This window comes from Vanderwaltozyma polyspora, genomic scaffold (genome assembly GCF_000150035.1).
Source record: "Vanderwaltozyma polyspora DSM 70294 KpolScaffold1036 genomic scaffold, whole genome shotgun sequence".
Classification (NCBI taxonomy): Eukaryota; Fungi; Ascomycota; class Saccharomycetes; order Saccharomycetales; family Saccharomycetaceae; genus Vanderwaltozyma; species Vanderwaltozyma polyspora.
Genome location: NW_001834692.1, coordinates 42,368 through 54,620, shown reverse-complemented (window position 1 = coordinate 54,620; position 12,253 = coordinate 42,368). Strand labels below are relative to the sequence as shown.

Sequence of the window (12,253 nt, the reverse complement as noted above, 5' to 3'; positions counted from 1 at the left end):
CAAATATAGTATCAATCAACCTTCTAGATACCAATAAAACAGTTGGTCTTGGTTAGTTCCCATCTATTAAACTTGATTCAAACTGGTTTGAAAGGTTCTTGCCTTTTATATCAAATGAGGTCTTCTTGAATAAGTTGCGTAATAGCAAAGTGAAAAATTATTGTCATACAAGAAAGAGAGATGAGATGAGATTAGATTAGTTGTTGTTGGTTAAGGTTGGTGTGATCAGTACTTTATGGATGGTTTAAATTGATAATCTGTTAATTGGATAAGGTTTTGAGGTTTTGTTTGGTGGTTTTAGGTATAATACAGCAAGATTGAGTTAGGAATTTAGGATGGCAAGTGAAGAAGACAGATCAAAGATTGAACGTGATCGATTATTGGCTCAATTGAAAGGTAAATTGTGGTACTGTATTGAACGACAGGTGAATGAAGAGACTCCCTTTGATACAGTTTGTAGTGCCAAGTTTATTAATGCTCTTGTTGAGCTATGTTACATTCAACTGGTCGAAATGGGTAAAGATTTAGAGATGTTTTCTCGTCATGCTAATAGAGATGTGATTAATAATGATGATTTAAAGTTGCTGTTGAGGAAGGTACCTCAACTGCAACAGCTTATTTTTAATGATGATAGTAGTACTGATTAAAATTGTTAATTAGTTATTTACAGGGATTTCCTTTTTGAACATGTCTCACTCATCTGTATTCCTGCCCCTCCCCCAACACACTAATAGGTTGGACGAGAAGGAAGAAAGAAAGAGAGAGAGAGAGTGATAAAGTATGTGTGTGAGTGTGTTGTTGTCATTGTTGAGAGACATACATGAACTGTATCCTCAACGCCATGGATATATAAAAACAGCAGCAACAACAGCAACACCCACAAGCACACCTTTAATATATAGATATATAAGTAATAATACACAATTGTGTGAATGGAATTATCTCTTGACCCAAGCTGGCATTTTTCTGGCCTTCTTCTTACCAGGTTTCTTTCTTTCAACGTGTCTATAGTCTCTTGTCATCAAACCTGCTTTACGTAATCTTGGTTTTAATAGTGGATTGAATATTAATAAAGCTTTTGCAATTGCATGCATAGTGGCTTCTGCTTGGCCAGTAGAACCACCACCAGAGGTGGTCACAAACATGTTGTAGGAACCAACAGAATCAATTACTTGCAACGGATACATAATCGATAATCGATCCTTTAATTTTACGAAATAGTCATTAAATGGACGACCGTTAACGATAATATCACCGTCACCTCTTACTAGATAAACTTTTGAAGAGGAAGACTTTCTCTTACCAACTGCAACAGCTCTACCGAATTCATCTAAACTTTTCAAATCTGATAGACTTGCGTTTAAATTTACCTTTTTTTGATATTTGGATAATTCGTTCTTAATCTCATCGTTTGATAATTGTGGATCGATGGAATACAATCTGTTCAATGCAGTAACTAAGTTTTGATATTGAATAGGTCTTAGTCTAGTACCACCACCAAATAAGGAATAATCATCGAATGAAATCCAAGAAGGTTTTTCCAAACCTTCTTGAGATTGTGATAATGTTGGATATTTAATATATTTTCTATGCAAAGCCTCTAACTGGTTCATGCAATCTTCATGATGGGGATTAGCAGAATAAAAAGTGGTCAACTTAGGAACAATTCTAGTCAATTCAAAATTATTGTTACCATTATTATTCATCTGTAGATTCATGAAGCTTTTACTAAAATTTCTCTTCAACGACAATGAAGCAAATGGTTTCCAATTTAAACCGCCACGCATAGCAGCCAAAGTATAAGCCCTCATTCTACCACAACTCTGCTGGCCTGGAAGTCCACGATATCCTGATTCTGAACTGTTGTTTGTATAGTTCTTATCATTTATATCTATATTACTCTTGTTTTATCTAGTTTGGTTGGTTGGTTATCAAGACGGGTCTGGTCTACATCACAGTTCGTTTCGGAAAGATTTGGGAAAAAACTGTTGTTCCGGGTAACAGTGGAGTGTTTTACAGTGACAGTTGCGAAACAGAACCAACCCAATTACAACAACTACTACATTCACAGTTTCTATATATTTATGATCTTAATTCAAGACATCCATCCCCATCCACGTTATCAAGAAACTTAACTGTAATAAAAGAAAACTTAATTTAATTCTATACTCATAACGTTTTATTTAAAATCATCAGAATAAGCTATAAAACATAAAATACTTGATAGTCTAGATATATATATAAAAAACATCATTTAGAATGGCATATCAAAGATTAATGAGCTTATTTGGAAGTGTCAACAACGTATCTACCGACGATTTGACCCTTTTCCATCTTTTCGTAAATTTCTGGTAAGGTAGACAAACCGACAACCTTGATGGTTGGCTTGACCAAACCTCTGACGAAGAAGTCCAAAGCTTCTCTGGTGTCAGCTCTGTTACCAACGTAAGAACCGACAATCTTGTAAGACTTGACGACTTGGTCGAAGACTTCAGATTTACAGTAAGCACCAGCTGGCAAACCGACCAAGACGACGGTACCGTTGGTTCTGACGTATTGGGTGGAAGCTTCGATAGCCTTTTCGGAGACAGAGACGTTGATACAACCGTGAGCACCACCGTTGGTAGCCTCCTTGACGGCACCGACAATGTCCTTACAGGTCATGAAGTCGACGAAGACTTCACCACCCATGGACTTGAAGAATTTTTCCTTTTCGTCACCACCGTCAATACCCAAGACTCTGTAACCCATGGCCTTAGCGTATTGGACAGCCAAAGAACCTAAACCACCGGCAGCACCAGAGATAGCGACCCAGTCACCAGCCTTCAATTCAGCGGATTTCAAAGCCTTGTAGACAGTGACACCGGCACATAAGATTGGGGCGACTTCAGCCATGTCAGCACCTTGTGGGATGTGAGCAGCTTGGACAGCGTCAGCGGTAGCGTATTGTTGGAAAGAACCGTCGTGGGTGTAACCGGACAAGTCAGCTTCTGGACAGTTTGATTCGTTGGACAATTCACATTCTTCACAGTTCATACAAGAACCGTTCAACCACTTGATACCGGCCAAGTCACCCATCTTCCAGCCCTTGACGGAGGAACCCATACCGACGACGACACCGGCACCTTCGTGACCACCGACCAAAGGCAATTTGGTGTCCAATGGCCAGTCACCCTTCCAGGCGTGTAGATCGGTGTGGCAGACACCGGAGTATAGGACGTGGATCAACAATTCAGTTGGCTTTGGTTGTGGGACTGGTAGGTCTTTGTATTGCAATTCACCGTTGTTTTCGTAGAAGATAACACCCTTTTGGGTCTTTGGGACGTCAGCAGCAATGGTAGCCATTTTTAATTAAGTGAGATAGTTGTTTGATTCGAGTGGATTCGATGGATCTGTGAGGGTGAAGGGGGAAGAATAGAAAAGGAATGGGAGGAGATTGGGAAAAGAGAGATGGGAAAAAAATGTGAAATGAGTTGGGATAATTGGGTTGTTTATATATCAAAACATTTTGCAATTGGCAGTTGACCTAACATTTTTTTCTTACCTTGGGTTCTCTGCTTAGTCCCATGAAATTAGCAGAGTTTGGATGCGAATGCGAATTCGCATCCAAAGTGAGTTGAATAATTTCGAAATGGAATAGTAAGTGTAAGTGTAAGCGTGAGTGTAATCTGAAGGTAATGGGATACCAATAAGAAGAAAAAGAAACTAGGAACAAACGAGATGCTGGAACACGTTGGAAACAGAACAGAACAGAACAGATTGAAATGCAATGAAATGAATTTACAGGTAGCCCACGACCACGACCACGATGAAAAGGCATCCCATCCCAAGATGACAAGAGAACGGTGACGGTGACGGGAGAGAATACGAGACGAGGCCCAGGGTGTTGTGGGAAGAAAAGCAGAGCAAAAAGAAACTGTCAGCCAGGACATGTTGTGTTGTGTTGTGTTGTGTTGTGAATGATCAAGTGGGACCAGACCAGAGCAATATGGGCACAGAGGCGAGGCATATTAGGGAAGAATGAGGGAAAATTAATTGTCAAGCAGCAACGACTGCAACGAGAGTAACGCACTTGTGCTTGTGTATTGTATGTGTGTATTCGTTTAACCAAGTGGTGTCGTTGGTGTTGGTGTTGGTGTTGGGTTCTGACGAGAAGACGAGATGAGAAGCAGCAACCAGAAGACAGAGAGTGTGATGCGATGCGATGCGATGCGATGTGGTTATCCGGTTTTCTTGTTGCAACTGGCAGGGCACTTTGCAATTTTCTATTGGTGGGTTGCTCGGCGTCCACTAATTCTCGAAATCGATTAGATTGGCGAGCAGCTGCTTCTGTTTTTGTTTTTCAATTAGTGGACGCCGAGTGGTGGACGCCATGTAGAGGAAGCTGGCTGCCACTGCCACTGCCCCTCTCACGTTCGCCTTCACTTCGCTTCATTCCAACGTTTGCAATCAAATGAAATCAAATAGTTTCTTTGGCTTGTCGTTAATTATATGTCACACAATACACTTTGGCTTGTCTGTGATGATGCTATGCATCTGTATGTTCATCCGGTTACTGTTCTCTGCAATCCCAAGATTGAAATCGGATTATGCTTCATCTCGAATGATCATACCAACTTTAAACTAATAATGCAATTACAATTACAAATGTAAAAATGCAATCCCAATCGCTAAATTGCATTAGTGCTTTATATATATATATATATATAGATGGGTCTCGTTTTTGGTGCATCCCAGGAACTGCTGTCTCTGACATTTATAACCTCTACACTTCTCCCATATACCCAAAAGATAACCTTTATGGTGTTGCTTGTTGCACACTGCACATAATTCAAGATTTTAATAACCTTGACAGTCTTTGATATTCAAGAGTGTGCTAATACACTCTCACTCTCTAAATCTTGCCAATCCCGTCCTCTCTTTGTACCATCACGTGTTTATCACGCACTTGTCACGCGCAAACCACGCGACCACTGCAAGGTAAGGGTAACCCAGCCCACTGCGCTGAAAAAAAAATTTTCTTTTCCTTCCCGTCTTGTAAAAAGTGAAATTTATCACCAAAATTTTCGATGAACAAGACACACTACACTACACTACACTACAATGTTTCCACCTTTATAACACCTACTGCTTCTTAAAACTGCACGTCTAGTTACACTAAATTCGGTTTCCAGCTCTCATAGATCTTGTCAATTACTTGCTACTTAAGATCCCCCTCCCCCCCCATCCTTTTGCTAAGCTCTCTCTCTTCGACATCTAGACACACCTAGCTCATTTGTTCTCCAGAAAGTGAAATATTATAAGAAAAAGAGAACTAGCTCAAGAACAAGATTTCAATCATGGATTTAGAAACTGATGCTGAGAAAAATATCGAGATCTGGAAGGTTAAGAAATTAATCAAATCCTTGGAAAAAGCTAGAGGTAATGGTACCTCCATGATCTCGTTGGTCATCCCACCAAAGGGCCAAATCGCAATGATCCAAAAAATGTTGACTGATGAATACGGTACCGCTTCAAATATCAAATCGAGAGTCAACCGTCTATCTGTCTTATCTGCTATCACTTCCACTCAACAAAAATTGAAATTGTATACCAGAATCCCACCAAATGGTTTAGTTTTATACTGTGGTGATATCATCACCGAAGAAGGTAAAGAAAAGAAAGTCACTTTCGACATTGAACCATATAAACCAATTAACACTTCTTTGTATTTATGTGATAATAAGTTCCACACCGAAGTGTTGTCTGAATTGTTAGAAGCTGATGATAAATTCGGTTTCATCGTCATGGATGGTCAAGGTACTCTATTCGGTTCGTTATCTGGTAATACAAGAACTGTCTTACATAAATTCACCGTCGATTTGCCAAAAAAGCATGGTAGAGGTGGTCAATCTGCCGTCCGTTTTGCACGTTTAAGAGAAGAAAAAAGACACAATTATGTCAGAAAAGTCGCCGAAGTAGCTGTACAAAATTTCATTGCAAATGATAAAGTCATGGTTAAAGGTTTGATTTTAGCAGGTTCTGCCGATTTCAAAACAGATTTGGCAAAGTCTGAAATGTTCGACCAAAGATTGGCCTCAAGAGTTTTGAAAATTGTAGATATCTCTTATGGTGGTGAAAACGGGTTCAATCAAGCTATCGAATTATCCGCTGAAACTTTAGCAAACGTTAAATTCGTCCAAGAAAAGAAACTATTGACCGAATATTTCGATGAAATCTCTCAAGATACTGGTAAGTTCTGTTACGGTATCGATGATACCTTAAAGGCTTTAGATTTGGGTTCTATCGATAGATTAATTGTATTTGAAAACTTAGAAACAATTAGATTCGTATACAAAGACGCAGAAGATAAAGAAGTTATAAAATTCGCTATGCCAGATCAAGAAGATAAATCTTACGCCATAGATAGAGCTACTGGCCAAGAAATGGAAGTCGTAGAGGAACAATTGTTAATCGAATGGTTAGCTGAACATTATAAAGAATATGGTGCTACTTTGGAATTCATTACTGATAGATCTTCTGAAGGTGCCCAATTCGTCACTGGTTTTGGTGGTATCGGTGCTTTGTTACGTTACAAAGTTAACTTCGAACAGTTGGCTGATGAATCTGATGATGAATATTACGATTCTGACGAAGCTGGTTCAGATTTCGATTTCATCTAATTTAACTAGTGTTATTTGTAAAGTATATCTAATAATCAATATAAAGTATAAAAAATTTTAAAATGAAATAATTTTTGTCAAATTGAAGAACATACCTGCAAAAAAAGGGAAAGATGTAAAAGCAAGAAAAACTCACCAAGACACTTATTATAAAACTAAAATTCTTGTCAATATTTTAATCTCTATTTCTGATATTTATTTAAATATTATTATACAATTTCTTTAATACTAATTACACTATCTACGTAAAAAGCTCGATATCCTTAATGTTCAACTTATTTTCTCTTCTTATTCTTTAGTGTCTCTAATGCATCTGTCTTTTCATGACCAATAATATGATCATGCCCTCTCTTTTTCACCAAAGAATCTGCTAAATTTACTAAACCACCTGTCAAGTAACGTTGTCTCATATCCTTCCTTAATGGTCTTTTCAATAAATCATTTAGCTGAGCTACCAACACTTTTTTCTGATCTTTACCCAAAGTTTTGTTCCTCTTTTTATTAATATTCTTTGCCAAAAATGTATCTTTAATCTCATCATCAGAATCTATGTCTACACCAAGATCCTCTGCAGCTTTTTTCATCCAAGTATCATCTTTTTGTAACGATGATGATGCTAAGTCATGGTCAGCCAATTCACTAGCTAATCTACTTCTCTCTTTCAGCTGAGACAAAATAGTATCGTCTATAGGCAACATAGTAACAGTCTTCTGCCATTTTTTTTTACCCATGATAATATCTTTACCAGATTTATTTGCTAAAGTTTTTCTCAACTTTCTCAAAGGACCCATTGCTTCTTCTGGGGAACAAATCATCACAGAGACACCTTCATTGTTGGCACGAGCTGTTCTACCAGATCTATGAATATAAACATCAGCCGTACGTGGTAAATGGTAATGGATGACGTGCTGGATACCTGGAATATCTAAACCTCTTGCTGCAACATCACTTCCAACCAATACGGTAGGCTTCCCCAAGATTTTGTTCTTTTCAGATTGTTGTTGGTACCTTTCCAAATTTCTCAATCTATTCTTTTGGGTCATAGAAGAATGAATTTGGAAACATGATATATTTAAATTGTTTAAGTATGCTGTTAATTTTTTCACTGAATCAATGGCATTACAGAAAATTAAAGTTTTACCAGGATACATACTAACGAAGTAATAACAGAATAAATCACGTTCGGTAGCTGCACATTCAATCAATGACTCTTTAATTTGTGAACTAACTTTATCTTCTGGATTGGCATCAATTAAGATAGGTTTTGATTTAAAATGAATTTTTGTCATTAGATGTTTTAAAACAATTTCCATTTCATTTTCATTTTTGGAAGGGGTTTTCATGTTTTTCCAAGATGCATGACTTAATTTGTCAAATAAATCTGTGGCAAAAGTGGCTGAAAAAATCATAGTTTGCCAATTATGTTTACGATTCTTACTTTCTCTACCTAAATATTTCAAAATGTTTTCAAATTCATCAAAATGCCCATCTTGTAATAGTCTATCAGCTTCATCTAATACCAAGGTTGAAATTTGGGAGAACCTTTCCACCAAAGTTTTATCCTTTTCAATCAATTCCAAAAATCTACCTGGTGTAGCGACGACGATTCTTCCACTACCTTCATACTTCAAAAGACGTTCTTGCTTTTGAATAGACAAACCACCAGTTAATGACAGGATCGCATGTGGTGATTTATCGACAATCAAAGAAGCAATTTTTCGCAAGTGATCAGTGACTTGTTTTGCTAATTCTCTTGTTGGTGTAAAAATCAAACCAATTGGAGCAGTATTGCTTTTTGACTTCATTAGCTTTTCAATTATAGGGATACCGTAAGCCAAAGTTTTACCAGAACCGGTGGAGGCTTTACCCATAATATCTTCACCTTTCAAAGCCATTGGGATTGCTTCTTCTTGAATTAAGGTTGGTTTATTAAAACCTAATTTAGTCAAACCGTGTAATGTGGTGAATGATAATTCACCAACTTTTTCTGTCCATTCTGGTAAATCAGATGGTGTAATATCCTCCAAATCAATATCTGTATTAAAAACGTTGGTCTTTAATACTTCATTATCAACTTTTTCAGCTCCATCTTCCCCTTCATCGTCACCAGTTTTCTCTTCTTCCTCCTCAGATTCAGCTTCAGATTCAGCTTCAGCTTCAGATTCGGATTGTGAATTATCAGTCAATTCACCATCCTTCATATCATCCATATTTTTGAACTCTACTAAATCATTCTCTGGTGCATCCTCATCAATTTCAATTTTATCCTTTGAATCCAAATTATCTTCATTTCCATTAATCTTAGTATCATCATGAGCAACAAATTGAACCTGACCACCTACAATTTTGACACCAACACCATCAATTTCTTCCAATCCGTAGAACCCTTCAAAGTCATCCAAAGTATCAGGAATCTCAACCGGCTTCCATTTTAAATCTGCTGCATTAACAACAACATTGTCATTATTGTTAGATTTAACGGTTTTACTATTGCCTTTCGAAGAGGAACCCTTGAAGGACTTACCCTTGGATTTCTTCAACCTTCCAGCAAGAAATTTATTCACCATCTCCAAATGCTTATCTACAAATAGATCAGTTTATTGATGTACCAGATAACCTTCAACAACCAAATTAAACTATCTTCTGTTATCTGATTAATAGTGGTTAAATAAATGTCAAAACTTTTTTTTTCATCTCATCTCATCTCATCGCTTACTGAAAAAAAAAAAGTACATGGGAAGAATAGAGAATGAAGAAGAAGAAGAAGAAGAAGAAGATTATGATGGAACATATAACAAAAGAGTGATCAAGATGGTTTACTTTGTTCTAAAATATTGAAATAGGTCGACTGAGGGCAAGTAATATTGTTTAGGAAGTAGTTAGCTTTATTCAGAACAATGTTGTCGAAAAAGAAGAGGACTATTACCGGTAGGAAAGTTGTTAACTCTACAGTGAGCATTAAACCTAGTAAAGCTAGAAAAATTATTAGGAGATTTCATGTACTGATTAGTAAAAGGAAGATATTATGTGATTCATTGGGGATCAAACTATTTGATAATGATGAAGTCCATAATTTGAAGGCAATAAAGGATTATTTGAAAAATACACCTTTTCAAATTAAGAATTATGAGAAAGGAGAAAAGCTAGATAGTAAAAATGAAGAGATCGAGAAAATGATGCTAAGATCTCAGACAATAAAATCTAGAGATGAACAGATGCTGGTTTTGGGCTACATTATGAATGAGATTCACGAACGTGGAGGATTGAAAGATTATCAATTAGCTAGTAGGGTTGGGCAGGATAATAATCGTGGTGGAGATTCATCCAAGAAACTAATTGAATGGTTAAAAGAGATTGATGTTCCAATGGATCGAACAATGACAGCTCTTGAAATTGGGTCTTTGAGTTCTAAGAATTACATAAGTACATGTGGGATTTTCAGGAATGTTGTAAGGATTGATCTTGAAAATAATGGAGATGAGACTGGTGTGGAGAAACAAGATTTTATGGAAAGACCAGTTCCAAGTAAAGAAGAAGATAAATTTAATTTGATATCATGCTCCCTAGTGTTAAATTTTGTACCTACGCCGTCACAAAGAGGTGATATGTGTGTCAGATTCCAAGATTTTTTGAAGAAAGATAAGATCAATAATGGCAAAGGATCATTTATATTTATTGTATTACCATTGCCATGCATAAACAATTCGAGATATATGAATAAAGATAATTTTATTAAATTAATGAATCATTTAGGATATAATATACTGAAAGAATATGAAGCGAAAAAGATAATTTATTTCTTATTTGAAATGAAGAATCAAGGTACAAAATATCGTAATAATCATGAGAACAATGAATTTGATCACAAGATTAAATTGTATGATAAACCTGGTATGAATAATTTCACAATATTACTTCGTGAACCCTCATGTAAAAGAAAGTAAAACAAAGAGTAAAACAAAGAGTAAAACAAAGAGTAAAACGACATTTTTTGAATGTAAGCAAGAAAATAGGATTATCAAATATGATATTACCTAAAGATGCAGTCAGTATTATTAAGAATAGATTTGTAATGGTATTTTTTAAAGATGTAATATTAGTTAAGTAGATGACAGCCCATAAAATCTAATGTATTGTTATGTATGCATTATATCCATGTATTCATTCTGTTCGAAGCTACGCTAAGATAAGCTAAGCTAGAACAATCAAACAATAGTCGATCGTAAATTTATTTTCAATGGTAAACGACGAGGATGCAGTCTTTCAGTCTGTTGCCTTTTCTTTTTCTTTCCATTGGAGAAATTAGAGTTGGCTGGAAAAACCTTTCTCAGACGTTTCGTCAAGCCCAACTCGAATCCGGAACATTTACAAAAAAAGAAAAGAAAAGAAAAGAAAAGAAAAGAAACACCAACAGCAATATAACAACAAATCGAAGATGTTACTGCCGGACACTGGAGATAAATTTAAGAGAAAGGGCACGAAGAGTTGGCAGCAACATATAAATTGTTTCAAGAAATACGTAGGTATATAAATAAATAAATACAGACACACGCACAGAAATTAGTAACCGCATAGACCCCAAAAAGGAAAACATTTCCGTCTAATTCCTGAAGTTTTTCCGTCAGTGCAGGAACCCCAGTACCAGCAGTAACGGCTTTCCCAAATCTGTCCCTTCGGATAATCTGCCGCATAAAAAAGAACCGATTTTCGTTTCTTGTTTTCAGTTTTTTTTTCATTCAGACCTTTGTACGTCAGAATCTCTCATATGTTTATCCGAATGTGAGAAATAGATTCCTCCCAATATTATCACAAATGACTAGGATAAGCCAGACACAGAGATATAACCGATTGGGCCTGAAATCTGGGTAACGATATGCGGTTAAGAATAAAGATGGATTATGCCCGTATATAATTTCTTTTTGATGTAATACCAAGCAAAACAAGCCCACCAACTACAACGACAAAGACAAGATTGAGATGAGGGTATCCTACCGCAACTCCCTTCACAAATATTTTTCTTATTACCAAATAATATAAAAAATTCAATTGATAAGCTATAATTTGCTCCATATACTATACCATACCATACCATACCATCAAATAATCAATAGCTTACAAATGAAAAAAAAAATCATACAAAAGAAATGATTACGGGCACTCACGACGTCCAGAGCATTTTTAATTGAGCACAAAGAGAGTTGTGGACCAACCAACTGTCTCAATTAGTTTACAATTACTCAATTTAATTCGAAATCATATAAAAATTTTACTGTTACTACCACGATTGCTACCCCTCTATGCGGACTTTTCTTCCACATCATCCCTCAATCGCCCCCTCTCTCTCTTTCTGTAGTCGTTGATGTATGTACCGAAGAGAATTTTTTGCACAATTTGTTGGGAAAGATAATTTCTAATTTCTAATTTCTAATTTCTAATTCAATCCAGTTAAATTCAATAATCTCAATCGATTCTTTCTATCTCTTATCAAAAAAACATCCCTTCCCTTCCCTTCCCTTACCTTACCTTACCTTTCCTTCCCTTCTACTTGTGCTCCATTCCTAGGATTCGGTTTGGAAAGCTGTATATTCGGT

The 12,253-nt window shown here is 36.4% G+C and overlaps 6 protein-coding genes across 6 annotated transcripts; 3 read left to right on the top strand and 3 right to left on the bottom strand.

The window, feature by feature from the left end:
• Window positions 1-335: 335 nt before the first annotated feature.
• Window positions 336-647, top strand: MHF1 (Mhf1p; the record flags this gene model as incomplete). The annotated part of the gene is made up of 1 exon (XM_001647087.1): window positions 336-647. One exon carries the CDS (start codon window positions 336-338, stop codon window positions 645-647), a length of 312 nt encoding a protein of 103 aa, XP_001647137.1.
• Window positions 648-938: 291 nt separating this feature from the next.
• Window positions 939-1,811, bottom strand: MRPS9 (mitochondrial 37S ribosomal protein uS9m; the record flags this gene model as incomplete). Its single annotated transcript, XM_001647086.1, has 1 exon — window positions 939-1,811. One exon carries the CDS (start codon window positions 1,809-1,811, stop codon window positions 939-941), a length of 873 nt encoding a protein of 290 aa, XP_001647136.1.
• A 472-nt stretch (window positions 1,812-2,283) lies between these two features.
• On the bottom strand, window positions 2,284-3,345 carry ADH5 (alcohol dehydrogenase ADH5; the record flags this gene model as incomplete). Its single annotated transcript, XM_001647085.1, has 1 exon — window positions 2,284-3,345. One exon carries the CDS (start codon window positions 3,343-3,345, stop codon window positions 2,284-2,286), a length of 1,062 nt encoding a protein of 353 aa, XP_001647135.1.
• A 1,994-nt stretch (window positions 3,346-5,339) lies between these two features.
• Window positions 5,340-6,662, top strand: SUP45 (translation termination factor eRF1; the record flags this gene model as incomplete). Its single annotated transcript, XM_001647084.1, has 1 exon — window positions 5,340-6,662. The coding sequence occupies one exon, from the start codon at window positions 5,340-5,342 to the stop codon at window positions 6,660-6,662; it is 1,323 nt and encodes a 440-aa protein (XP_001647134.1).
• Window positions 6,663-6,937: 275 nt separating this feature from the next.
• On the bottom strand, window positions 6,938-9,229 carry MAK5 (ATP-dependent RNA helicase; the record flags this gene model as incomplete). Its single annotated transcript, XM_001647083.1, has 1 exon — window positions 6,938-9,229. One exon carries the CDS (start codon window positions 9,227-9,229, stop codon window positions 6,938-6,940), a length of 2,292 nt encoding a protein of 763 aa, XP_001647133.1.
• Window positions 9,230-9,559: 330 nt separating this feature from the next.
• BMT2 (25S rRNA (adenine2142-N1)-methyltransferase) lies at window positions 9,560-10,606 on the top strand (the record flags this gene model as incomplete). The annotated part of the gene is made up of 1 exon (XM_001647082.1): window positions 9,560-10,606. The coding sequence occupies one exon, from the start codon at window positions 9,560-9,562 to the stop codon at window positions 10,604-10,606; it is 1,047 nt and encodes a 348-aa protein (XP_001647132.1).
• Between the last annotated feature and the right edge of the window lie 1,647 nt (window positions 10,607-12,253).